The sequence below is a fragment of the Salvia splendens genome, chromosome 4 (genome assembly GCF_004379255.2).
Source record: "Salvia splendens isolate huo1 chromosome 4, SspV2, whole genome shotgun sequence".
Lineage (NCBI taxonomy): Eukaryota > Viridiplantae > Streptophyta > Magnoliopsida > Lamiales > Lamiaceae > Salvia > Salvia splendens.
Genome location: NC_056035.1, coordinates 12,102,955 through 12,128,945, shown reverse-complemented (window position 1 = coordinate 12,128,945; position 25,991 = coordinate 12,102,955). Strand labels below are relative to the sequence as shown.

The 25,991-nt window shown below is 35.4% G+C and overlaps 2 protein-coding genes across 4 annotated transcripts; both read left to right on the top strand.

The window, feature by feature from the left end:
• The first annotated feature begins 203 nt into the window (after positions 1–203).
• LOC121799115 (calmodulin-like) lies at positions 204–1,807 on the top strand. 2 transcript variants are annotated; one of them, XM_042198458.1, is made up of 4 exons: positions 204–332; positions 690–835; positions 930–1,007; positions 1,483–1,807. In XM_042198458.1, the coding sequence occupies exons 1-4, from the start codon at positions 257–259 to the stop codon at positions 1,627–1,629; spliced, it is 447 nt and encodes a 148-aa protein (XP_042054392.1). In that variant the 5' UTR covers positions 204–256; the 3' UTR covers positions 1,630–1,807. The 2 variants fall into 2 exon arrangements, with proteins under 2 accessions (XP_042054392.1, XP_042054391.1); XM_042198457.1 differs by having other exon boundaries at positions 678–835.
• Positions 1,808–3,515: 1,708 nt separating this feature from the next.
• LOC121798609 (protein transport protein Sec24-like At3g07100) lies at positions 3,516–15,128 on the top strand. Of its 2 annotated transcripts, none has more exons than XM_042197686.1 (14): positions 3,516–3,672; positions 4,096–5,176; positions 5,283–5,421; positions 5,704–5,894; positions 7,336–7,443; positions 7,530–7,733; positions 8,341–8,572; positions 8,874–9,023; positions 9,202–9,358; positions 9,733–9,860; positions 10,005–10,327; positions 10,404–10,592; positions 11,313–11,553; positions 15,085–15,128. In XM_042197686.1, exons 2-13 carry the CDS (start codon positions 4,112–4,114, stop codon positions 11,544–11,546), a joined length of 3,120 nt encoding a protein of 1,039 aa, XP_042053620.1. In that variant the 5' UTR covers positions 3,516–3,672; positions 4,096–4,111; the 3' UTR covers positions 11,547–11,553; positions 15,085–15,128. The 2 variants fall into 2 exon arrangements, with proteins under 2 accessions (XP_042053620.1, XP_042053619.1); XM_042197685.1 differs by lacking the exon at positions 15,085–15,128 and adding an exon at positions 12,336–12,753.
• The last annotated feature ends 10,863 nt before the right edge of the window (positions 15,129–25,991 follow it).

The window sequence follows — 25,991 nt, the reverse complement described above, 5'->3', positions numbered from 1 at the left end:
ATTCAAACGTTGATTTTGGACCCAGTTCCAAATTTCTTTGAGAAGCTTCAGTCTTGAATGTTGAATACACACATTTTCTTGATTTCTTCCCATAACATAGTTTGACCTTTTCCACCTTTTCACATAATTTTTAAAAAAAGCTTGCCATTTATTTATTAAGAGTTGGCAGAAATTCAGTTCACCATAATATATACTGAGATCTCTCTATCTACTCCCCTTCTCCACAAAAATCTCAGTTTTTTTAAAAATTTCAGAAATGGCTGATGCATTGACAGAGGAGCAGATTGCTGAGTTCCGTGAGGCTTTCTCTCTCATCGATAAAGATTCCGATGGTGAGTTTTCTCATAATACTATTGGATTCAAATTAATTACTACCTCCGTCCCAGATAATTCGTCCCAGTATTCCATTTTGGTCCGTCCCACATAATTTGTCCCACTTCACTTTTACCATTTTTGGTAGTGGGCCCCATATTCCACTAACTCATTTCTACTCACATTTTATTATAAAACTAATATATAAAAGTAGGGCCCACATTCCACTAACTTTTTCAACTCACTTTCCATTACATTTCTTAAAACCCGTGCCGGGTCAAAGTGACCCGAATTATCTGGGACGGAGGGAGTAATATGCTGGTATTTTATTTAAACATTATTTTCAATATTTATTTATTATGAAGGGATGATCACAGTGGAAGAATTGGCAACAGTGATTCAATCTCTGAATGAGCATCCAACAAAAGAAGAAATTCAAGAAATGATGAATGAGGTTGATGCAGATGGAGATGGCACTGTGGATTTCGAGGAATTTTTGAGTATTATGGCAAGAAAAATGAAGGTATTTAATTATGTCTTTTTTATTTTCTATAACAAGAGATTATTATTATTATTGTACTTTTAGACTAAATTGAAGGTTATTATTTATTTCATAGGAAAATGTTGCAGAGGAACTGAAAGAAGCTTTCAAAGTTTTCGATCGAGATCAAGATGGATTCATATCAGCAATTGAGGTTGGTGTTTTCCATGTGCTTTTGACTTTTTTGCGTTGGATATCCTTCCAAATAGGTTATCTTATTGGGAAATTAGTTAATGATGTCTTAATCTAACATGTCAAAGTTGAGGTGCTAAGATTGATTATGAGCCGTTGATTCAGCATAAAGCTTTAGAAAAGATGAATGTGCGAATTGAAATGTTGGGAGTCAAGTTGTGCAATTAATGTCTAGAAAAGCTATGATTTAATTTGCAATAAAAACTGATTTTTCTTTGAAAATATTATGGAATGATAATGAGTTATAGTCATATATATGTATGATTTTTGATATTGGCATAAAATGTAGCTAGTTCATACTATGTTGATTTAGAGAATGACACTTAACCTTTCACTTTTAAGTCAAAAAACAGAATAGTAGTAGTAGTAATAACTTTTTCACACCTCTTGTTCTCATAAATATGAATACCTCATTTTTCTTAATTTATAATTTGCAGTTGAGGAATGTGATGCTGAATCTCGGAGAAAGATTAAGTGATGAAGAAGCTGAACAAATGATAAGAGAAGCTGATTTAGATGGGGATGGGCTTGTTAGCTATGAAGAATTTGTGAGGATGATGATGGCTTCTGCAGCTAATTGCTAGTTAGATCATGTCTCCTATTTAATTTCTTTTATTTATTTACATTTCAAGAATTTCCGATAATTTGCTTTATTACTATCTCAATTATCTAGGGACTATTAATAAGATAATATGGCATGTGTAGTGTAAGCCAGAATTACGATATGACATGTACATTATTACTAGCATCCTAATAAGTAATATCGACCTTTATTTGTTTATTCAAGTTTAATTAATCAACTAGAACCAACATATAGTAATTGCATAACAAAATCTAAAATTCGAGTAAATTTGGGGTTCATATATAAATGTACATATAATTGCATCATCAGTCAACATCAAATTATTAAATTTATCTTGATTTAATTAAGCGCCACATTTTAAGTGTGAAATTAGCTACGGAGCAAATAAATTAAGTCAAAGGCGTGGTACATTATTACACGAGTTAAATAATACCCGATTTTGTTTGATTAATTTGAACTAACCAAGTCAAAGCTGGCTATCCATGTCTATTTTTTAGCTTATTTGTTACGGTGAGTAGGAAAGTGATAGATACATGTGCCAATTTAACATATTGTTCGATTTTAAAATTAAAAATCATTTACAAAAATTAAATGTTCGACATTTTTTTTAAAGAACGTGTAATTTGAACTTTTTAAATTTCTAAAAAATGAAAAATATCATCACATGTTTCATATTTTGCCTCTGAACTGTATCTTTTTATTCTCTAATTATTTTAGGTCGAAGGAAGTTTTTCAATAAAATTTGTTTTCGATTATGAACAAATAAATAAGATTTATTCTAATACTCCATTTATAATTAAAAATATATTTAAATAATTATATCACTTAATTAGATATTTATTTTATTTGGAGCCATTTCTTAGAAATAAATACTAGCATGAATTTGAATATTTAACCGAAAATTTTATTTTTACTTAGATCATGATTTTGTGTTTCTTACAAATGTAATAATTTAAATAAATTTATGTATAGCTTAGATTATACTGTATTTATCTTTGAGTAAAATTAGTATCGAATTAATTCAAAAGAATTCAAAGTTTAAGTGATATAATACTTAAACACTGTTATAAATAAAATAAATCAAATATATTTCTTTATTAATGAAACCAAATCTTAGTACGATCTTCAACTAGAACTAATTAGAGAATAAAAAATATGTTATTAACGAGTTCAAGGACAAAATAGGAAAAAATAACTTGTAATGATACTTTTCATTTTCCATATGCCTGTGATTGTAAATTTGTAATTTTCTTTTCTAATAACTTATATATGTAAACCAAACTAAATTTGAAGTTTAAAATTGAAATGTATAAAGTTTATATTTTTTTTGGAACATATAGTGTGCTTTAAGTTTTTATTAAATTCTGATCATTTAACTTTTAAAATTGAAAATATTTATAATATTATTATTTTTAACTATCTTAAAATGATTAAAATTGAAACTAATATATCAAAATAAAACATGATATGACAACAAACTATGTCGTTTTTGATAAAATTATAGTATCATTATATTTGACTATTAATTAAAAGCTCGGCATATACAATAATTTTGTAATTATATTTATATTTTAATTTGACCAATGAAACAATTTTTGGGAAAAATTAATGATTGTAATATTATCTTTTAGTTTCATAAGTTGTGGATTCATTAATATCATGACATTAGTACTTTTTATAACCCCCCATTTTAACATATTAGTGACTTTTTTATGGCTTAAACTTTGGGAATATTTTTTTAACTGTTTTAAGTTCAAATTAAAATGGCAATAAATCCGTATACAAATGTAATTAATATTATACAGAATGAATAGGAAATAAATAAATGTTGTTTTTTTAACTATACATTTTACGTAATACCAACAAGTCTCAGTTGAAGAACGTTAATGGAGCTGTGGTCTTGCACACTCGTAAACATTTTCAAATCACCATCTTTCTCAACCGTAGTTGATTTGTGAGAGAGAGGAAGTGATTGAATCTCCCCCTTCTACCACACCGATCGCCCCTTTTCATTGCATTTTTGGCCGGCGGGATCTCTGATCGGGTAATCCGAATTTCTGAGTTTATTATTGTTTCATGCTGGTTGATACCGCGATTGAAAAATCATGTTACTTTTTATTTTTATTTTATGTTTTGGACCAGGAATTAATTTCCATGTCGTTCAGATTTCGACTGTTTGGTGTGTAGATTCGCTGTAATAATTGCTAATTAGATTAGTTAAGGAAGAGCAATCTGGTGTTGATTAATTGAGACATTTAATTTCATTTGCTCTTCCTTTTGCAGTATGAAATTTGGCGCCTGAGCTGCTTCTTTAACTAGAAATATTACCTTTTATGTTTGGTTTGAAGATATGCGTTTTGGGAAATTAAATTAATGTAAAATGTCGTATACAGTTATTGGTTGAGATAAAAAAAATGGATCATCGGTCGTCACTCCATGGTTTAATGCAGCCTTTTGTGATTCCCAGGAAGTAAGTTATACTAATGGGGATGGAAAGTCCCAATCTTCCAAATCAGTCATTTAGGCCTTCTTCTGCAGCATCGCCTTATTTATTTTCTGCTCCAGTGGCTGGATCGGAAGCCTCAGTGTTTAGGCCTGCACCTCAAGCTCCCTCTCAGTTTCCAACACCTCCGTATTCCTCTGGACCTGTGGTTGGCTCACAGGGTCCAGCATTTAGACCTCCCCCACCAGGCAGACCCAATGGACTAGTTAGGCCTACTCAACCACCAGTTTCATCATCATATGGTCCACCGGTTACAGGATTTCGAAATCCCCAAATGCACTCAACCAATCAAGCAGTATTAAACACAGGTCAGCCTGTTGTACCTCTTGGTCCTCCTCCAACAGGAACCCCTGCAGGTCCGACGACATTGGCTCCTGTCCCTATTCTATCACAGCCTCAGCCACCTTCAATACCTATGAGATTTCCTGATAGCACCAAAACTGAACAAATCCACACAAATGGTCATCCCTCTCAACCATTCTCAGTATCCAGGCCTAATGTCCAACCTTCCTCTGCATCAATGGGGCCATCATATGCCACTGGCAGAGATGCCTATCGACCATCATTTCCAGGGGAGCCTAATGGGCAACGAAACTCTGTGACGCAAAATCCACCTATGCACACTCCATCCTTTTCCTTACAGCAGGGAGGCTATGGTCCACCAGCAGCTGCATCTCCCTTTCTTGCTCAACAAAGAAGTTATGGCCCACCAGTAACATCTATAGGCTATCCAGGGACCCAAATGCAGCATCAAGGCATCGCTCCTCCTACTGCTAATGCACAGGGCTTGGCTGAAGATTTCAGTTCACTCTCTCTTGGATCTGCACCAGGATCATTTGATACAGGTCTTGATGCTGAAGCATTACCAAGGCCATTGGATGGTGATGTTGAGCTTAAATCTTTTGCAGAGATGTACCCTATGAATTGTAGTTCTACATTTCTAAGACTGACAACAAGTGGCATACCAAATTCTCAGTCCTTGGCATCAAGGTGGCATTTGTCTCTTGGGGCTGTTGTTTGTCCTCTGGCAGAAGCTCCTGCTGGGGTTGGCCTCCATTACTAATAAGAGGATACACTTTAGTACCTGCACATATATATATATATATATACTGTATCATATCATGTTCTGATTGTCTAGTGTTTTCATTCAGGAGGAAGTTCCAGTGGTTAATTTCGCCACCACAGGCATCATTCGCTGCAAGAGGTGCCGCACTTACGTAAACCCCCATGTGACCTTTACGGACAATGGAAGAAAATGGAAGTGCAATATGTGTTGTTTACTCAATGATGGTAACCACTTATTTGATTAAACACTTTATGAACTTTAAATTGAACATGTCATTATCTTAAAGAAATTCAGTTTCACATTGTAACATCTAAACTTGTTGAAATATATATAAAACCCCAACTATATTCAAATACTAGATTTTGTTAAACACTTGAATATGGTGGCTCTAGTTGATTAATTAAACTTGAATAAACATTTAACTGTTGATCTTAACCAACGGATAAAAAAAGAGGCTTAAGGCCATGCATTGATTCATTGACTTATCTTGAACTTCTTACGTCCAGTTCAAAGTGATTACTTTGCACACTTGGATGCTAGTGGAAGAAGAGTTGACCTGGATCAACGGCCTGAGCTTTTGAAGGGTAGTATTGAGTTAATAGCTCCAGCAGAATACATGGTCCGCCCTCCAATGCCACCACTATTTTTATTCCTCATCGATGTATCGGTATCAGCTGCTAAAAGTGGAGTGCTTGAGGTATCATAACTTGTAAATATTCTGCGTGGAAGATACTCACATATGGATTGAAATGCTGGTTGCTGTGTTTTTATTTTCAGTCTAACTAAAAAACGCTGGGGATAACATATGACTTAAAATTTATAAAGCATCTACTTTTTTATAAATAAAAACATTAATCTGCTTAGTATACTAGAAGCTAAAATTTGTAAATTAGAGTATGTGAAGTGTGAGAGGAATACATGGATTTCCAGATCTGTTAGAGAGTCCTATTTATGGTGTTATGATTTGGATTCCATCTTAAAATTTATGTCTCACACTCTCAGTAATGCATTTATTGTTCCAAAAATACTATTGTCATTCAGATTATCTTCATCGGTGATAGACAAGATGCTATGACATAACAATTTAAATTTTGATAATTGACAAAGTTAAGCAAATTTTCTTTACAATTCATTTTAATTGTTTTATTGTTTCTGGTTATTTTATTTTAATAGATGAATATTCTTTTATACTCCATACATCCCATTAATCTTAGCTTGTTCCCCTTTCGGGGTTGTCCCAATAAGCTTGACCTGTTTCCTTTCATGAGTAATCGCTTAACTTTACACTGCATTAAATATGTGGACCACATACCTAACACTATAATCTCACTCTTCTGAATAATCATGCTGAAAAGAAACAGGCCAAGCTTAATGGGATGGAGGGAGTTTAGATTTGGAGAGGAGGAAAGGAAACAAAAGAGCGGTACGTCTTTTTAATATGTAGTCATATTTGTGAGACGACGTTGGATTACCAAGACACCATAAAGAAAGGACATTACATTTGAAACTTGGTAGTTGCCTCAACTTTCACTATTCTGTCTCAGCCGCAGGCTGTTCCCGAAAAAAAATCTTCATTCCCCACTGTTTATAGTCGAAAGTATATCTTAATATGTATTTCTATCATTTGTACTAAGTACTAACGCAAAACCTCTATTATTGGTTTCTACGTGTTCTCTTACCTAACCACCAAACACATCTTTCCCAAAATGCTGGAAATAACACCAAGCAAAGCCTTTATTATTATTTTTAATCTTTATCTGCATGTAGGACTGCATAAGAAAAAAGGGATATCTAGTTTGGGATTTCATTTCTTTCCACACACTAAGCAGGTTTAATTGTAGTTTCAGTACTGATATAACTGACGGCTAAGGAAAAAATGCTTTGACTGGAAATACAACATACTTATGGGACTCCTTAGTGCCTTTTCTCTTTCTTTTCTTTATGCTTTTGAAACTATAGTCGGAGCATCTAGTGATGTAACCATTAATTCATTCACACTTTCAGGTTAGCTGTTTTACATAGTAGCTGATATGGATTTTATTCTTAATGACATCTGAACTCATTAATAGTTTCCACATCTGCCATCAGCTACTCACTTTCTGTATTTGCAATCAGTGATGTTACATGATATATTGCAGGTTGTGGCACAGACTATTAAGTCGAGTTTGGATAACTTGCCTGGTTATCCTCGAACACAGATTGGCTTCATAACTTACAATAGTACAATACATTTCTATAATATGAAGGCAAGTGAGCTCATTTTGCTATTTAATAGGTACTATATACAATTTAGTTAAGTTGTTCGAGCACTTATATGTTTTTGCTGTACCAGTCATCTTTAATGCAGCCTCAGATGATGGTCATTTCTGATTTGGATGATGTATTTGTCCCACTACCAGATGATCTTCTGGTCAACCTATCAGAATCCAGAAATGTAGTGGAAGCATTTCTTGATAGTTTACCCTCAATGTTCCAGGACAACATGAACGTAGAATCAGCATTTGGTCCAGCTCTTAAAGCTGCATTCACGGTTATGGTATGTTCGGTTTCTAATTAAATATTCTTAACTTATCGCTTTACAGTGCTTCACTAGGCTGTAAAAATAGCGGAGGATAGTAGTTGTTTATAAGTCCATTTCGTATCATATGATTGCTCAATGGGAATCAATATATCTTGTATGGAATCAACAGAACTTTCCTTTCTTCACCCTGGCAATATCAAAACCTCAAAAATTGTATTATAATACTTCTAATTATTATCCATCATAACATATGATTTTTTTTTATAAAAATTATTATATGAAGAATTCTATGTGAAATTGTAATGTGCTCACTGTAATTTTTTTCATAGAGTTCCTGCATACCAATTAGGAGTCCGAAGTTGAGGAATGAGTGCATTGGCATACCAAGCCACAGGATATTTTGTGCTTATACCGTCCATATTCAAAGACGAAAGTTCTACTTTTTCCTCCCTAATCCCATCAACCCACACCAGTCATTTTGTAGTTGTTCTCCACTGTCTTATTCATGTTTGATTTTGATTATTGGTACCAATTGATTCATATTGGTCACTCTATCTCTGTGAAGTGTTTTTCATTTTAGATTGGTGCTAATTTGCTGTTCATTCTGTTCATCTGTTTACAGAGTAAACTTGGAGGTAAAGTGTTGGTTTTCCAGAGTACATTGCCATCACTCGGTGTAGGCCGGTTGCGGCTGCGGGGAGATGATATTCGAGTTTATGGAACGGATAAGGAGCATTTATTGCGAGCACCTGAAGATCCTTTTTATAAACAGATGGCTGCTGATTTTACAAAATTTCAGATATCTGTGAACATATATGCTTTCAGTGACAAGTACACAGATATAGCATCATTAGGTATTTTTGCTTACGTATGGTAGACTATGATAATTACAGAATCTCGATGCAGAACTAGTGTAGTATTATAATTTCACCCACGCACAGCAACATATTTTAATGCCTAAAAGTTCAGCTTGATGCGTCCTGATAAAGTGGATAAAACACAGCATAGCAAGCTATAGTGGCAATCCTTAGAGCTTACACATTTTGTTATCTCTTGGTTTGATGTCAAAGTAAGAAATGATGCTCTTAAAACTGTGAAAGTTCTCTTTCTTTGATTTCTCATATGATTGGGATTCTTTTCTACCATTTTATTTAGGAACACTGGCAAAATATTCTGGTGGTCAAGTGTACTATTATCCAAGTTTCCAATCGAGTACTCATAAACATAAGTTGGCACATGAATTGACTAGAGATCTTACTAGGGAGACTGCTTGGGAGGCGGTGATGCGGATAAGATGTTCCAAAGGTAAATAATATTTTTGAATGGAAGGGTGAAAATTCATTAACTCTGCAGAAAATTCTAAGATTAATCAATCAGAAGACTTTTTTCTTAATAAATCTTTTGTTATATCTTTGATTAAATATATAAAGTACTGGTTACAAGACTCATGTGTTCTTTCCCCACCATCTTTTTTTGCTTGTAGGAGTGCGATTCACATCCTATCATGGAAACTTCATGCTAAGATCCACAGACTTACTAGCACTTCCTGCTGTTGATTGTGATAAAGCTTATGCAGCACAGTTATCTCTTGATGAGACTCTATTAACCACACAGACAGTGTATATCCAAGTGGCTCTGTTGTATCCTCATCTCATTTTAATCTTAATTTATTTACATAGTTATACTTGGATGTGCTAGAATTTTGTGAATTTAGCTGATGTAATCTTCCGAATTTATGTTTGCGTATATAACGTTTCCAGTTGCTGCTTCAAAGTGTTTCCTTTCTGGTAATTGAAAGTGATTAATATAACTACTCATTCGCCTTTCTGAAGTTCTGGGTCATCCACCTTCATCTTGTTAAGGCCTTTTGCAATTATCTGGAGGTTTTTCCTCACTTATCATCTTATAATATTATGTTCCATATGATAAATTGGTAAGTCATTTGATGGTGTTATTACCTCATGATATTAAAGTTTTGAAGATAGTTGACAGAGGTTCCTTAACCTCTGCGAAGATACACATCCTCATCTGGAGAAAGGCGTATCAGGGTACATACCGCTGCAGCTCCAGTTGTTACAGATCTAGGAGAAATGTATCGCCTGGCTGACACAGGGGCAATTGTTTCTTTGTTTTCAAGGCTAGGTAAGAATTTCTTTTCTCCATATGTCTCAGCAATCGCCCCTCATCTGCTAGACTGTAAAGTAAAATGAGAAGATAGATCCGTCTTCCGTTAATTGATTTTAGTAGACTAATGTGGCTCTAAATTCAAAACAACCTGTTGTGCAGCAATTGAGAAATCTTTGTCATATAAGCTGGAAGATGCTCGAAGTGCTGTTCAAATTAGGATTGTCAAAGCCCTCAGAGAATACAGAAATCTCTATGCTGTCCAGCATCGTTTGAGTGGAAGGATGATTTACCCTGAATCACTGAAATTCTTACCGTTGTATGGATTAGCATTATGTAAATCTACACCGCTACGTGGTGGATATGGTGATGTGCAACTGGATGAACGCTATGCGGCAGGTTTTACCATGTTGGCTTTACCTGTTAAAAAGTTGCTGAAACTTCTCTATCCAAACCTGGTTCGTGTGGATGATCTTCTTGTAAAAGTAAGTATCTTGCAATTATAGTTTTCTTCTTTGATGCCTGTCAGTTGTTTCTGAAGCAAATCTTGCCCATTCCCAGTCTTCTCCTCAAACCGATGAATCTGGCATCATCAAGACGAGGGTACCTCTTGCTGTGAAGAGCTTAGATGCCAGAGGTCTTTATATCTTTGATGATGGCTTCCGATTTGTTATATGGTTTGGTGGATCTATTTCACCTGATATTGGTAGAAAGTTGCTCGGGGAAGACTTTAGTGGCGACTATTCAAAGGTGGCTTCTTTTTTACCTTTCATGGTATCTCTTTCATTAATGTTTCAGTACTTTACTGCAATATGGATATAGGCTACGTAGTTCTGATGTCAAAATGAGTTTTGCTTTCCATGTAGAGTAAACTGATTATTTGAATTTCGCTCTCAAGCTTGCTTGCTTTTGTAAGCTGCTAAAGTTCCTAGTAACAATTTCAAATATTCCAAAGCAAAAAAAAAAAAAACTCTTTTCAGAATACGTCGCACAAGTCTGTTATTCAAAGTTTTGTTCTGTTTTCAGCTGGGGTAATTTGGGGAATGCTGCGGTAGTGGTTGTTTTGTGTTATGAAAGAGGCCACCAATTCTTTAACTTAATATGTGCAACACACTAACACTGCAGATGAAAAGTCTTTTCGTTCTGTTTTCCTGCCTTCCATAATTTTTTAAAGAACCAGATATTTATGTAATCTTAGAAGATGAAGGCTGCATATTTTTCTTGGAATTATCACAAAATTCAATTATGCCGGACATGATTTAATTTGGTTTGATTTCAAAACAAGAACTACACTTCTTAACTCGTAATCATGAAACACTTTAACCATGCCTTGACTTATTAGGGTGCTGATGATTGGTTCTAATCTATGAATAGTTAGTATCTTAATGACATTTATTAAACTGTCAACTTCCTGGAGTTACTTGCTTTTGGCGCTTCCAATAATTTGTTCTATTTTATTGATGAGTCCAGGTTAGCCTTTCTCAACGAGACAATGATATGTCAATAAAACTATGGAAGATGCTTCACAAATTTAGGGAGAGCGACCCATCATATTTTCAGCTATGTCATCTTGTGAGACAAAATGAACAACCAAGAGAAGGTTTTTTCCTACTCATGAATCTAGTGGATGATCAGAATGCTGGGGGAAGTAGCTATGCCAACTGGATTATGCAGCTACACCGACAAGTGCAACAAAATGCATAAATGTTAGGTATTGATAATTTTTATTTGGAAAATATCGTATTTTCTCCATATCAATGAAACCGTTTTTCTCCCATTTAGTTGAAGGACCCATTTAGTTGATGGAGTGATGAGAAAGGAATAATGTCATTAACCCTTGTCTCAGTCCTCTGGAGCAGCACGTTTATGCATAGATGTCAATTGGATAAGTGGCAGTATTTCTTACTCCCTTGTACTTTAATGCCCATGGATCAACTTTATTTTTTCTTAAATTACATTTGCATGTAGATTTTGATCTTGGAAGAGATTTTCACTATTTGTGAGCCATTCCATTTATTCAGATTTCTGACCTCATGATATTCAAGGAATAGCTTGGTAAGGCTCATAAAACAACATCCATGTGAATAATGACTTAGCATAGGCTGTATCGTTTTTGGATTCATTTTAGCAAAGACCATTCAGACTTTATCCTTCATGGATAAATACAATGAGATCTTCATTATCGAACACCCTTCTTGCCTTTTAATCAGTTACTATAAGAATGTCCGAATGATGGTATTCAACAATGGTGACAGGAACAGGTCAATATTCTTGAATTACTAAGCATGAGATTTGATCTGTCTTAGCCTTACATTTAGATTCTTAAACAGCATCCTATGACTATGTTGCACAGCATTATATGTGTTTTAAGTCGTAAACTGTACATTTTGAAGACTAAGTTGTTGCCAGAGGCACAAAAATAGCCTTCATCTTTATGTCATTATCCACATGGTTTCAGTTTTCACTCTCCTGATGATCTTATATTACTGGCAGTCATTCAGTATTCTGTTTATGCTTGCATTTTTGGAGCAAGTGTGCCTTATCTTGTCATCCAGTTGAGAAAGAACAGAATGCTGTATTTCAAGTGCAAGGGGACTCAATGAAACACTTTTGAGGAACCACTTGCTTCATCCATTTTAGTGGTGCCGGAACTCACCTATCGCATGATTATTGGTTACGGGGTTAGAGAATCAATTTTATCACAGATCTTCTATTCGAAGATCATGACACATTCTTTTTGGGTTTGAAGTTGTGATTCATCAGGAGAACTTCTATTCTAAATTATGACATTCTTTCTGGTTTCGATATTTTGGGTTCGTGGAGCAGAGTGGTTTTAGATAGTACTAGTATTTCGTTCCTTCAACTGAATTAGACAGTGACAAAATATAGAAGAAATGCAATAATTTTTACATGTTGATGCTTGAAATATTCCACTCAGTTCATTCAATTTGCAATTGAGGTGTGGTTACTCTCTATCTGTCTGTCTCAAGAAAGCTACATTCGACTGTGTGATCAGGTTATGTAGACGATGACACCTAGAAATTAACATATTCTTTTGAGCTGGTTTGATATTAATATTATAAGATAAGATTGTTGAGAAAAGGGGAAGTATCAATAAGCATTAAAGAAGAATAGAGTTCCAAGAAGCATTGAAGATGAGCATGCATTGTTCCAATAGTAGTGTAGTTCCATGAATATACATTTATTGTAGGATCTCAAAAGTCACCAACATCCCTATAAATATATGGGTGTTGAGTACCATTTCATCATTCAATCAAAATACAATAATCTTCTCCCATTGCTTTCTTTTCTAAATATGTTGTCTATACCATTTAACATGGTATCAGAGCGGGTTTGGACTCAGATAAGGTATCATCATCGTCCTTGATACCTTTCTCGGCCCCTTCCCGTTTTTTTGTTTTTCCTTTTTCCGCTGTACCTATAACCATAAGCCAAAATGTCAAATGACAACTATATAGTAACCGAAACCTCAGATTCATCTATGGCAGATGAATTTGCCCGGCAATTTGCCAACTTTATGCGCAATAGTTTTGCGATGAACCAACCAAATCCACCAGAAACAGCTGCCATGCCATTCAGAATTGACACGCAGCCCCTCCACATTGGTGGGAATAAGTTGAATGGAGAAAATTACGCCCTTTGGTCCGTATTGATGAAGACGGCAATAAGCGGTCGGGGAATGGTATCTCACGTCACCGGAGTGCCTCATTCCCCACCGCGAACCGGTCCAGCCTTCATACAATGGGAACAAGCCGATCACTGTGTGATCACTTGGTTAGTACAAAACATTGAGCCTCGACTGGTCAGTCGAGTTTCACAACATCCGACGGCAAAGCATATATGGGATGCGTTGGCCGTCACATATGGGAGCGGAAGAGATAAAATCCAGGTGTATGATCTTCAGTTCAAAGCAACCACACTGAGACAAGGAAGCAGTTCATTAGAAGAAATATGGAGCCGGTTGGGAGAGATCTGGATTTCAATCGACCAAAAACAGACGAACCCAATGAAATGTCCAGAGGATATGGAGATTCATAACAAATTCATACAAGATCAGAGAGTATGTCAGTTTCTCTATGCAATTGATAGCAAATATGAAACAACTAAGAGGGAGATACTGAAAATGGACCCGCTTCCCTCCGTCGACTATGCGTACAACCTGATTCAGCAGGAGGAGACACGACTCCGAGTGTTACAACAGGCAAACACCGGCGGAGCAGCTGCCATGGATGGAATTGGAACTGGCCTCGCCATCCGAGGGTGGCAAAACCCTACCGGCGGCTCTCGGGGTGGCGGTCGCGGCAGCAACGGTGGTGGTCGCGGCAGCAACAGTGGTGGTCGCGGCAGTGGCAATGATAGAAATCGGCGAAGTGATGAAGAAGACAAGTCAAAATTGGTGTGTTCCTACTGCAAACGGAAAAGACACACAAAAGATTCATGCTTTGAACTAGTTGGATATCCAGATTGGTGGGAAGAGAAGCACGGCAAGCCGCCGCAACCGCAAACACCCTGGAACCGTGGCGGGCACGCCGCCGCAGCAGTTGGAGGCGACGGAGGCAACGCCGTGCAGGGGGTCGTGCAAACCGCCGGTGCTGTCCAGCCAGGAGGAAGGACCAGAAATGAAGCTGCTCAGCCGGCGAACACAACCGGGGCAGCAAACTTCGTTGCCAGCGGAAGTGGGAGTGTAATTCACGATTGGAGTGAAGAATTGATGAGGGGAGAGGCGGCGCCTGATTCAGGTAGATTAGGGTTAGGGGGCTCTTTTATTGGAAGCCCCCAAATCTTTGGGAAATTGCAGGTTTTACCCCACCAAAATTCTCAGTCACAATTAGCCCCCAAATCTCCTGAAAATTCCATAATTTCCCAAACCACTTGCCAAAATCGATTTCAGCCTCTCGAGAAGCTTGGAGTTGTGTGTGCAGTATCTAATGGCCATGAGAAAAATGATAAATGGATTTTTGACTGTGGGGCAACCGATACCATAACATATGATGCCTCTGACCTTACCAACCTTCAGAAACCTCTAAAATCTCATATCCAAACTGCCAATGGGGAATTTACGGTGGTTGAGGGGGCTGGAACCGTTAACATTTCCCCAACTTTGCAGTTATCAAATTGTCTATATATTCCTTCGATGTCTCATAAGTTATTATCCATTAGTCATGTCACAAAGGAATTGAATTGTACGTTACTAATGCAGCCACAATTTTGTCTGTTGCAGGATATCCGAACCGGAGAGATAATTGGACGTGGCACTGAACGTGATGGGCTTTACTATGTGGATGAGATAGCTCAAAAAGGGACTGCCATGTTAACTCACGGATCAGCTGACCGGAAAGCTTGGCTTTGGCATCGGCGCTTGGGTCATCCATCTATCGGTTACTTAAAATTGTTATTTCCTAGTATTATTCCTAAGCATGACATGTACTGTGAAACTTGTCTTTTATCCAAAAGTCATCGGAACTCTTACCCATTAAGTAATACTCGTGTTGAAACCCCATTTGCCTTAGTACACTCTGATGTTTGGTGGCCCGCACCAGTTATTGGGGGGCAAGGTTTTCGATATTTCTTAGTTTTTGTGGATGATTGCACTCGCATGACCTGGATATATTTCATGAAACAAAAATCTGAAGTTTTGTCACACTTTACCCATTTCTATAACCTTATCCAAACTCAGTTTCACAAAACCATTCAGGTCCTTCGGTCAGATAATGAGGGGGAGTTCGTTAATTCTACCATGAAACAACTCTTCCAAAACAAAGGTCTTATACACCAAACCACATGTGCTCATACTCCCGAACAAAACGGTGTGGCTGAAAGGAAAAATCGATCTCTCCTCGAAATGACTCGTTCTATGCTTATAGAGTCAAAAGCCCCGAAACACTTCTGGCCAGAAGCCATTGCCACCTCAGCCTATCTCTTAAACCGATTGCCCACAAGTATTCTCAAACACAAAACTCCTCTACAAGTCTTGTCCACCTTCACAAAAATTCCTCCGCCCTTGACTCTTGAACCTCGTGTCTTCGGATGCTCCGTTTTTGTCCACATTCCTAAACATGAAAGAACTAAACTATCCCCTTGCGCTATCAAATGCGTTTTTTGTAGGATATGGGGTAAATCAAAAGGGGTATAGGTGTTTCGATCCAAAGTCCAACCGGATGTTAGTTACAATGAACTGCAACTTTCTTGAAACTGAGTACTTCTTTACCCATCTTAGCGGTCAGGGGGAGAGTAATGTTAGGGATAACAATGATACGGACCCGCTAAGTTGGATCTCAATGCCACTGCCAACGCCAAGCAATCCTGATGCGGATCTATCAGAGAAAACAGTAAGCAATTCCGCTGAGCAAGTCTCTGATGTGGTAGAGTCCATCGTAGAAAGTGGCATCGCCTCAAATATTTCTCCGTTAAGGTTATCCAATGTAAGTAATCCTGTGGATACAGATAATTGTTTGGCTAACACTGTAAGTGCAGAAGAAAATTCAATTGAGGCCAAAGAAAGGGAAATTGAGGAAGTCGAGGTCGAAGGAGTTGACCCTGACACTGGGAGGTACATACTTCCACCAAGGTCAAACAGAGGAGTTCCACCCAAAAGGTATACGCCAGAGAGGATTGACAAGAAAAAGCGGTACTCTGTTGTGAACCTAGCCAAAGGCCATTTATCAGAGATGGCTCGGGCTTTCGAGAATGCACTATATGAGGAAGAAGAAATACCACAGACATGGGAAGAAGCTATGAAATTCAAGCATTGGAGGGAAGCAATGAAGAAAGAGATTGATGCACTGATTCGAAACCACACATGGGAGAAATGTGCTCTACCAGAAGGGAAACGACCAGTGGGTTGTCGATGGGTCTTCACTATCAAAAGAAGACCTGATGGCTCGATAGAAAGGTACAAGGCACGACTTGTCGCAAAAGGCTATACTCAGACATATGGAGTTGACTATTCTGAGACCTTCTCCAGTAGCTAAGATGAACACAATTCGGGTGTTGTTATCCATTGCTGCTAATAGGGACTGGCCATTACACCAGTTTGATGTGACGAATGCCTTCCTACATGGAGAGTTGAAGAAGGAAGAAGAAGTTTACATGGAGGCACCCCCAGGTTTTGCAACAGATTTTAAAGCAGGTGAAGGGTGCCGATTGAGGAAGACCTTGTATGGATTGAAGCAATCTCCAAGAGTATGGTTTGGGAAGTTTGCTGGGGCAATGATTAGCTATGGATATACACAGAGCAATTCAGACCATACGCTATTTTTTAAGAAGCAGGGTGACAAGATCACATGTTTAATCATATATGTTGATGACATGATTATTACAGGTGACGACCTAGAAGAGATTGAGGAATTAAATAAAAATATTTTTCAGGAATTTGAGATGAAGGACTTGGGGAATCTCAAGTACTTTCTTGGGATTGAAGTGCTAAGGTCAACCAAAGGAATTTTTCTGCGACAAAGGAAGTATATCTTGGACATCCTAGCAGAGACTGGCCTACTGGAATGTAAACCAGCAGACACTCCTCTGGCGGTTAATCACGGATTACAAATCAGAGAAGGAGCCAAGTTGGCTGACCGTAGTCGATATCAGCGACTAGTCGGAAAACTCATATATCTCTCGCACACTAGGCCAGATATTGCCTATGCAGTTGGGGTCATAAGTCAGTTCATGCATAAGCCGCAGACAGATCACATGGAGGCAGCACTTAGGATTTGTCGGTATTTGAAGGGAACTCCAGGGCATGGAGTGTTGTTCGCTAAAAATGGGCATCTTGAGATTCATGGTTATACAGATGCTGACTGGGCAGGGAACCCAAACGATAGGAAGTCTACAGCAGGCTACTTTACCTTTGTTGGAGGTAATTTGGTAACATGGAGAAGTAAGAAGCAGAAGGTGGTGGCTCTTTCGAGTGCCGAAGCAGAATTTCGTGGGATTAAAAGTGGGTTGACCGAGATTTTATGGTTAAGGAGATTGATGAAAGAGATTAATCTCCCTCCAAGCAAGTGCCAGTTGTATTGTGATAACAAAGCCGCTATAAGCATCTCACAAAATCCAGTACAACATGATCGAACGAAGCATGTGGAGGTTGACAGACACTTCATCAAAGAAAACATTGAGAATGGGATTGTCGAACTCCCTTTTGTTCGCTCTGAGGATCAACTTGCCGACATCCTAACTAAAGCAGTCAACTCAAGGAGCTTTGAAGATGTGCTTTCCAAATTGAGTTTTGGAGATCCCACCACTCAATTTGAGGGGGAGTGTTGAGAAAAGGGGAAGTATCAATAAGCATTAAAGAAGAATAGAGTTCCAAGAAGCATTGAAGATGTGCATGCATTGTTCCAATAGTAGTGTAGTTCCATGAATATACATTTATTGTAGGATCTCAAAAGTCACCAACATCCCTATAAATATATGGGTGTTGAGTACCATTTCATCATTCAATCAAAATACAATAATCTTCTCCCATTGCTTTCTTTTCTAAATATGTTGTCTATACCATTTAACAAAGATAACATAATGATTTGATGATGGATAAAATGCAAACAAATTTGTGTTTGATTGGGAAGGGAAGAAAAGGGATCTCAAAAGCATCAAACATAGCGCAGATACACCAAAGAAATTCTGTCACCAAGAACATTAACACAGATGTCTTACTACCTTTGAAGATTCCCTCCCACGCTCATATTTTCTCAAGATACTTATCCTCACTTTTATCTTAATATATATTGTCACTTAAATCATCCAAGCTTAATATATTGTTTCAAGCAGTAAAGACCTTCTTTGGAAATCAAGATAGATATAGGGATTACTCCTCCATAAAAACTAAAAATATACTAATACACCTAAACTTGTGTCTCATAGCCATGTTTACTAATCTTGAAGGCCCTAACTAATCCATGGCCTGCTTTCAATCAACCATTCTTGTTCAAGTAATAATCTATAGGCCAAAGGCTTCGATTCCTTTTGCTACAGTAAGTAACTTCGAAGTATGCACATAGTGAGTGAAAATGTTTATACAAAGAATGCTTGGGGGTGTGAAATGTATGGTGTGACTACATACATTTATCATGGAAGTGAGATGGATGTGTTCAGAGCTTAAACTTAGACGAATGTATCTGAACATGCCTCACGAAGTTAATGCAGTCGCGTGGATGGCTACCTGTCAAGCTAGGTATACTTTTTTGCCACATTGTTATGTTCAATGCATAATTCGACTATTTTAATTTGGTCCATTTCAGTGGTCAAAAAACCAGGAAGGCCTCGGCGAGGCTAGCACATTTCTGTGCTTATTAATAATTAAATGTAATAATTTAGTATCTTAAGCACAAGTTTAATAAAGGCTTTTTTCTAATATAGAATTAATTAACTCACATACTAATTAATCTCATAAACTTCATATTATCGTGATAAACTTTAATCAATTATTTCTCAATTAGCAAGAATCGGTTTTGAAATAAACAAATATATCACGATCATCTACCTAGAACGTACTTTAGATCGATTATTACTCCATCCCCATAAAAAAGATTGAAATATATCACCGCGAATCGGTTTAAAAGAAACAAATATATGACGTCATCAACGCTGTCAATTTTTCATCATGATCCTTAGTTTCAACCTTCATCAAAATCATTAATTAAAAGGAAATGAATATCACATCCAAAAAAATTACTATAAAAATGTATTTAGATACCTCAATTTCGCAATAGCAGCATACGCGATTCATACAACTTTCGATATACTTACGTGGGCCCACATGCCGTACAAAGAGATTAAGATCGAAGTTCAATCTCCATGCTTTAATTAATACCAATAGATTCTCACTATAAAATGTACCAAAAAATGACTTATGACATCTAAAAAAAAGAGATAATAATAAAAACTCGATAGCTTTTAGAATATAAAATGTTTTGTCGTATTATAGGAGAAAATAATCAAGACTTAATTTATGACACCTAATTCCTACTATATCCTTATTTGGTTTCAAGAATATAATCCACCAAATTCTGTTTTATCCTTATATAAGCTATATATATAATACTGTGATCTGCGATGAAGAGAAATTAAGAGTTAGTTAGGTCTTCCTCTTAAATTATTCTAAAAATCACAGAAAAATGGAAAATATGAAATAACATACATAGTAATATCATGAACACCACATCATTTCATGCTGGTTAAAATAGATAAATCAAAATAATAGAGAAAAGAAAAAAACAATATTTCTGTCATGATCCCATGGATAGGTGAAACTGCCACATGATCTGACCTTGCCCCGAGGCAAGTTAAGATCATGCTGGCAGCTTCAACTACAACTGGTCCACGTTTCATAGCTAGCTTCTTCTGAGGAGTGAAGAGGAGAGAGATATAAAGGACTTATGCATGAAGTTTCCATTTTGTATTAGGAGAAACTTTGAAGGGGAATGGATGGATATATATAGATGGTGAGAAACAAGGGGGGGGGAGGGGTTCACTAAAAATTAAATTTGTTAATATAGTGGTGGCGTGTTTTATTAGTAGTCAAAAGCAAAGGGTCGAATAATTTAGACAAAGTTGAATATTGTCACGCCCACGCCACTACAACACGCGCCCTAAATAAAGCCTGTCAATACTTAATTCCATTTCATATTTTTCTAGTTTTATTAGGTCCTAGTTTCATTTTTTTATATATATTTATTACTAAAATGTGGTTTATATTATGCATTTATGCATGCGCCTAAATAAAACGTTATGTATCATGCATGCATTTTTAAATAAAACAAAAAAATCATGTTTGACTCTTACGATTTCAGTATGACCTCCTATTAAAAATTTTAGTTTTAAAGTAATCCTAGAGATATTATTTTATTGAGATTTATTGCATTCGACGTGTATTATGTGATACAAAACTATAAATTAATGATCCAAATTGTTTTTTTGTTAAAATAGTGCATTCACCCTAACCTCTCTCGTTCTCCCCCTCTTCCCATCCTGGGTCATATATAGTTACGTGGGGCATTCGAGTTTTACTTGTGTTGAAATGTAATCAATTGACAATAAAGAAAAAGAGAGAATCCACAAAACTATGTGCTATATGTAATTTTATATTCAGGTCGGTGGGGTGGAACCCTAACAACTAGTCATTTATGAAAGTAAAAGTAAATCTTATTCACAATTTAAAGTTTCATCCATCTCCTAAAAGATTTTTTCAATTCTTTTTGACAATTTGTGTAGTGTCCTCAATTTGGATGGTCTGGCGTTGGCCTGAGTGACTAAACAATTGGTTTTAATTATCTAGTAAGAAAGTAGTACTCCCAACCCAAATTAATAAAGAAAACGATATGGTTTAGGAATAGTTGGTAATAGTATAAATTTGTAATTTTACTTTGCAAGTACCAACTCAATCATGTCCTTTCAATCTTTTCTGCAAATTTGATCTTTCAACAAGTGTACTTGCTCTTTAAACTTCTCACACTTGACTTTATAGTTTTATAACAGTAATTTTGATGTTTCTCACCTTAATTATTGGTGAACTAAAACACCAGTAAAATTTAAGAATCCAGATGAAACCCTGGTTTAGCTGATAGTCTGATTATACTCCACCTTCTTGAACTTGATTTTTGAATCTTTTTGCCAAAAGATTTATTGGGCTCGTTTATTTATGATAAACAACAACATCCTACCTAATTATGCTTTCTCAAGACACTTTATACTTTCTAAATTCAATAATCTACATAGACCATTTTTTTATTCAGAATCTATATTTTCTAACAAGACGAAAATTGAAACAAACTCATAGACCTCAACCTCCCTACCACATATCTAAAGACTAAAATGACAAATGATGCAAGCTGGTAACAAGATCTGTACCATGGATACCTTCACCAGTTTCCTAATAATTGTTTATCCCACAGCCCAATGAAGACAACAACTTCTTTTCAAACATGGAATGCCATTTGTCAGATTCTTGCCATTTCCCACATCCAATGTTGTCCAAAAAGCAATTCTTTTAAAGACATCACTATGAATATAGTAACATACTCACCTCCAATCTATAAAGCCAAATATAAATCATATACAAACATACATGCAAAGCCCAACTATTTCTATTTAACCAATACTTGCTGTCATGACATTGACCCTTTCTCTCTCTCATGCTTTTTTTGTATATTTTTTATTTGATTCCTTTGGTTAGGTCCAGGCATAATGGATCCAATTGGTGTATGCATAGTCATTCACTCTTTTGTATCAAGAAAGTGGAAAACCCTTCATATTCTCATAAAAAGTTCCCACACATAATGGCCTGAAGAAGACTTTCACCAACAATTATGGGTTTTGTCCTAATTATCATGTCCATAACTATGATTAGAAGAAGCATTATAACTGTGATTATTCTAAACTAATCATCCCATTTCTTGCCTAATGGTTGTGGGAGGCTTGGGAAGGAAGTATATAAGTGATGTGTGATGATTGAAACTATGATGGTTTAATTATTTTACTTGCTGGGGTGTCACATTTGGTAAGTTAACCAATCTGATTATGACAAGTTAAAGAGTATCTTCTACTATATGTATAAAACTCAAACTCATTTAGTGTAAAGGTTACATCAAATTCTAATTTCACTCCAATCTTTACACTAAATTCAAACTTAAAAGTATATTCTCTATATTATACTCCCTCCGTCCCAGCCTAAGCGAGACGTTTTATTTTCGCACTTGTTCTCTCTCTTACTTAATTTTATCTCCACTTTAACTATTTATCATCATTTTCCTACATGTACGAAAATAAAACGTCTCGCTTAGGCTAGGACGGAGGGGTACATTTTTTACTCACAAAATTTGAAAAAGTGATTTAGGTTGTTTTAGTGTAAACCTAAAGATAAGTATATTTTACTACTCCATCCGTCCCACAATAGGAGTACATTTGGTGTTGACACGAGTTTTAAGAAATGTAAAAAAATAGTGGGTTAGAAAAGTTAGTGGAATATGGAGTTTACTCTTTTTATTAGTTTTACAATAAAATGTGAGTGAAGTTAGTTAGTGGAATGTGAGACTTACTTACCATTTATGGTAACGTGAAATGTGACTCTTATTGTGAGACAGGTTAAAATGACAAAATGTGAATCTTATTATGGAATGAAGAAAGTAATTAAAAACTAAAAATAGAATTAGTTTTTGGAGTAGCATTGGAGCTAATTATCTACTCCATTTCAAATTTTAGTATAGCATTGATTAGACCATGTGGGCTCGCATTTGTAGGATTGGTAAAGAACTTGCCCTGTAACGCCTTATTAATCAATCTCACATTTGGTGTGTTTCTTGTTTCTAAGGGATGAAAAACATTGTAAATGGTACTTGAACTATGCTGTTTATATGCATGCAATTCCTGAAGAAAAAAAATATCACAAATGGTCCATAAACATATAATCACATATGGTGTTTTTTTTTCTTTCAGTTTTTGACCTTCTAAGAAGAAAATGCCCCCAAACCCCTTAGAGAATTATAGACTTCATGTAATAGCTTGATTGTTGAATTTATTATTTATATTTCTGTCATATAGTATCTAATATGGTACTAACAAAAATATCTTATTCTTCTACTTTGGGAGAGTTAACACAAGCTGCCCAAATACTTGCCAGCTCATCTATTTGATTTTAAATAGATAGAAAAAATAGAATTAAATTTTCATGATATGGGAGATATTGATGGAGTTTAAGTTTTAATATTGTCTCTAGATCAAGTTTTAAGGTTGATTAGAGTTTGTCATTATGTTAGACATAAGGACTGCTTAAATTTATTATTCTATTTGGATTATAATATAATCATTTGTGACTTGTGAGTTTCATAAATTACCCTGTATGCTTTGTTTTCCATGTAAATCCTGTCTTAAATACTTTATGGGTGTTTTATGGGCAAAATTTGGACTCATTTACAATTACAAGTTATGGGCGTTGAAGAAAGTATGGTCAAAATATTGATTTGGGTTAGGCTTTAAATTTAAGTTCAAGTTGACTCTATACCAAATAAATGGGATCAAATCAATACTTAGGTAATTGACTTATAACATTTTCTCTAATTGGGTATTCAAAGCTCTAATTAGATCTACTCGCAGAAGAACGTCAAAATTGAAAACTAGTGTTTGCATTTCTTAATTAAAATAAACACAAATTTGTGTGAGACTATTTCATTACAAGGCAGGTCAGGAAATGGACTTAAATTCGGTATTTCATAGTTACATTTATAATTCTGGATTGGAACTTGTTACATACATACGATGCGATAATATATGGAGCCTTGTGAAGAGGGTCACATTCAACATTTTCAGCGACATTCCAATAAAAGGCTTCAATAGAGTAAATGTTTAATTTGGATTAAAATAATTTGTCAATCACTTTCTTTCGCTATAAATGTTTGTGAAATTATGAATGTGCCTTCTAAATGTTTAAGGATAGCTAGGTATTATCTCTTATAGATTACTCCGTCTGTTCCGCAGTAGTGAAGGCATTTATTTTTGGCGCGCGATTTAAAAAGAATTGTGTTAAGTGAGTTAAGTAAATGAAAGAATAAAGTAAGAAATGAAAAAGATAGAGAGATGAATAGAGAATGAAGTAAGAGGGAATAAAGTAAGAGTGGAGAAATATGTTGTCTTTTGCTAGAAAATGAAATAACTCCACTATTATAAAACGTACTAAAATAGTAAAATGACTCTACTACTATGGAACAAATAGAGTAATTTTTTTAAACTAATTTAGCAATTTCAATCTGTAAAATTGACACTGTCATTCATAAGTTTGACGACTCAAAATGGTAGCCTGAAGAATGGTGACCCAAAAAATGTTGGTATGGGAAAGGAGTTAGTCGAGATCAACATGGTGAAGAATGTTTAGTATGTATAACATATATTTCGAATATTAAAATAATATAGAAAGATTCAATGGTATATTTCCAAGTGTGATATTTGATAAACATATAAGTAAAATTGAAATGCATAAAAGAATGATATAAGCAAATTTATTTATTTTAATTAAAATACAATAGTCATATTCAATACTCTTTCTCCCATTTTAAGTGGAGTATTTTAAATTCAGCATTTGATTTTATATAGTATTTTTTTGTAGTAAAGTGGAGAGAAAAAGTAAAACTAGTTATGTTTCTATATTTAGAAGTGGTATATTTCTAAAGAGAAATCTGTCACTTAAAATTAAATGGATGTAATAGTATTTTATTAAAACAAAAACTTTGATGCATGCATCCTCACATTTAACACATCCTTTTCCTCCTTCTCTTCTACTACTAAATCATATTTGCCAAAAAAGAAAAGGAGATGAAGTGATCTTCATTTATTTGTTTAAGCTTAAATGAAAGTAGTGCTTTCAAAATTACGCACTCTCAATAAATCTTAGGCCACAATCAAAAATATATTCACCGACAATGTCTTAGTTCTAAAAAAATCAAATCAAATGCCAATTTTAGAAAATATCAAACCGACCTAGTTCCTAGGTTTATTTTGTGTCGTTGTCCTCCACCCACTTTTATTTATTATCAATGAAAATAGCAAAGATATATACTACACCTGAAGTTAAATAATATTCACTAGTTTCGTTGATTTTATTTCATGGAATCATGGGCAAGGAAAAAATCTAGAGCTCTATCAACTCTTCATCAAGAACAACGTCGGCTTTATTTAGTTTATTTTTTAATTTGAATATTTTTTATTAATGTGGTATGCAATTCCCAGATAAAAGAAGAGAGATAACAGATACTAAAAACACATTACAAGGTTCATTTATTCGTGTTTTATTATTATTTTTTTTATTTTCTAAATGATCATTGAAATCATTTGGAAAAATAGTTCATTGTAAATTTCTATACTTCAGTTCGAACATTCAGTTAAATAGGTGAATTTTCGAGTTCGATTCCCTCAGATCAACGACCCACTCAAATGAAACAAATTGAAATTAAATTCTACTACTACTCTATAACAGTAATTAATCAGTACTCCATATATATTCGACAATCCACAAATAGATGGCATAATGGATTGCTTACTTTTTGTGTGTTAATGGCACCTTGCATTATTAACAGATATATACTTAGTCCACCAAAAATAGTCTATAGTCTTATGAGTGAATGACATGAGTTTGAATGAGAAATT

What these genes read in the sequence shown, in the direction of transcription:
- LOC121799115 (XM_042198457.1), top strand. Translation starts at nt 257, where the DNA reads ATGGCTGATGCATTGACAGAGGAGCAGATTGCTGAGTTCCGTGAGGCT. An exon ending in CATCGATAAAGATTCCGATG is followed by an intron (nt 333 to 677) that starts GTGAGTTTTCTC and finishes TTTATTATGAAG; the next exon opens with GGATGATCACAGTGGAAGAA. An exon ending in GATTCATATCAGCAATTGAG is followed by an intron (nt 1,008 to 1,482) that starts GTTGGTGTTTTC and finishes TATAATTTGCAG; the next exon opens with TTGAGGAATGTGATGCTGAA.
- LOC121798609 (XM_042197686.1), top strand. Translation starts at nt 4,112, where the DNA reads ATGGGGATGGAAAGTCCCAATCTTCCAAATCAGTCATTTAGGCCTTCT. An exon ending in CTAAAAGTGGAGTGCTTGAG is followed by an intron (nt 5,895 to 7,335) that starts GTATCATAACTT and finishes GATATATTGCAG; the next exon opens with GTTGTGGCACAGACTATTAA. An exon ending in TTAGTGGCGACTATTCAAAG is followed by an intron (nt 10,593 to 11,312) that starts GTGGCTTCTTTT and finishes TGATGAGTCCAG; the next exon opens with GTTAGCCTTTCTCAACGAGA.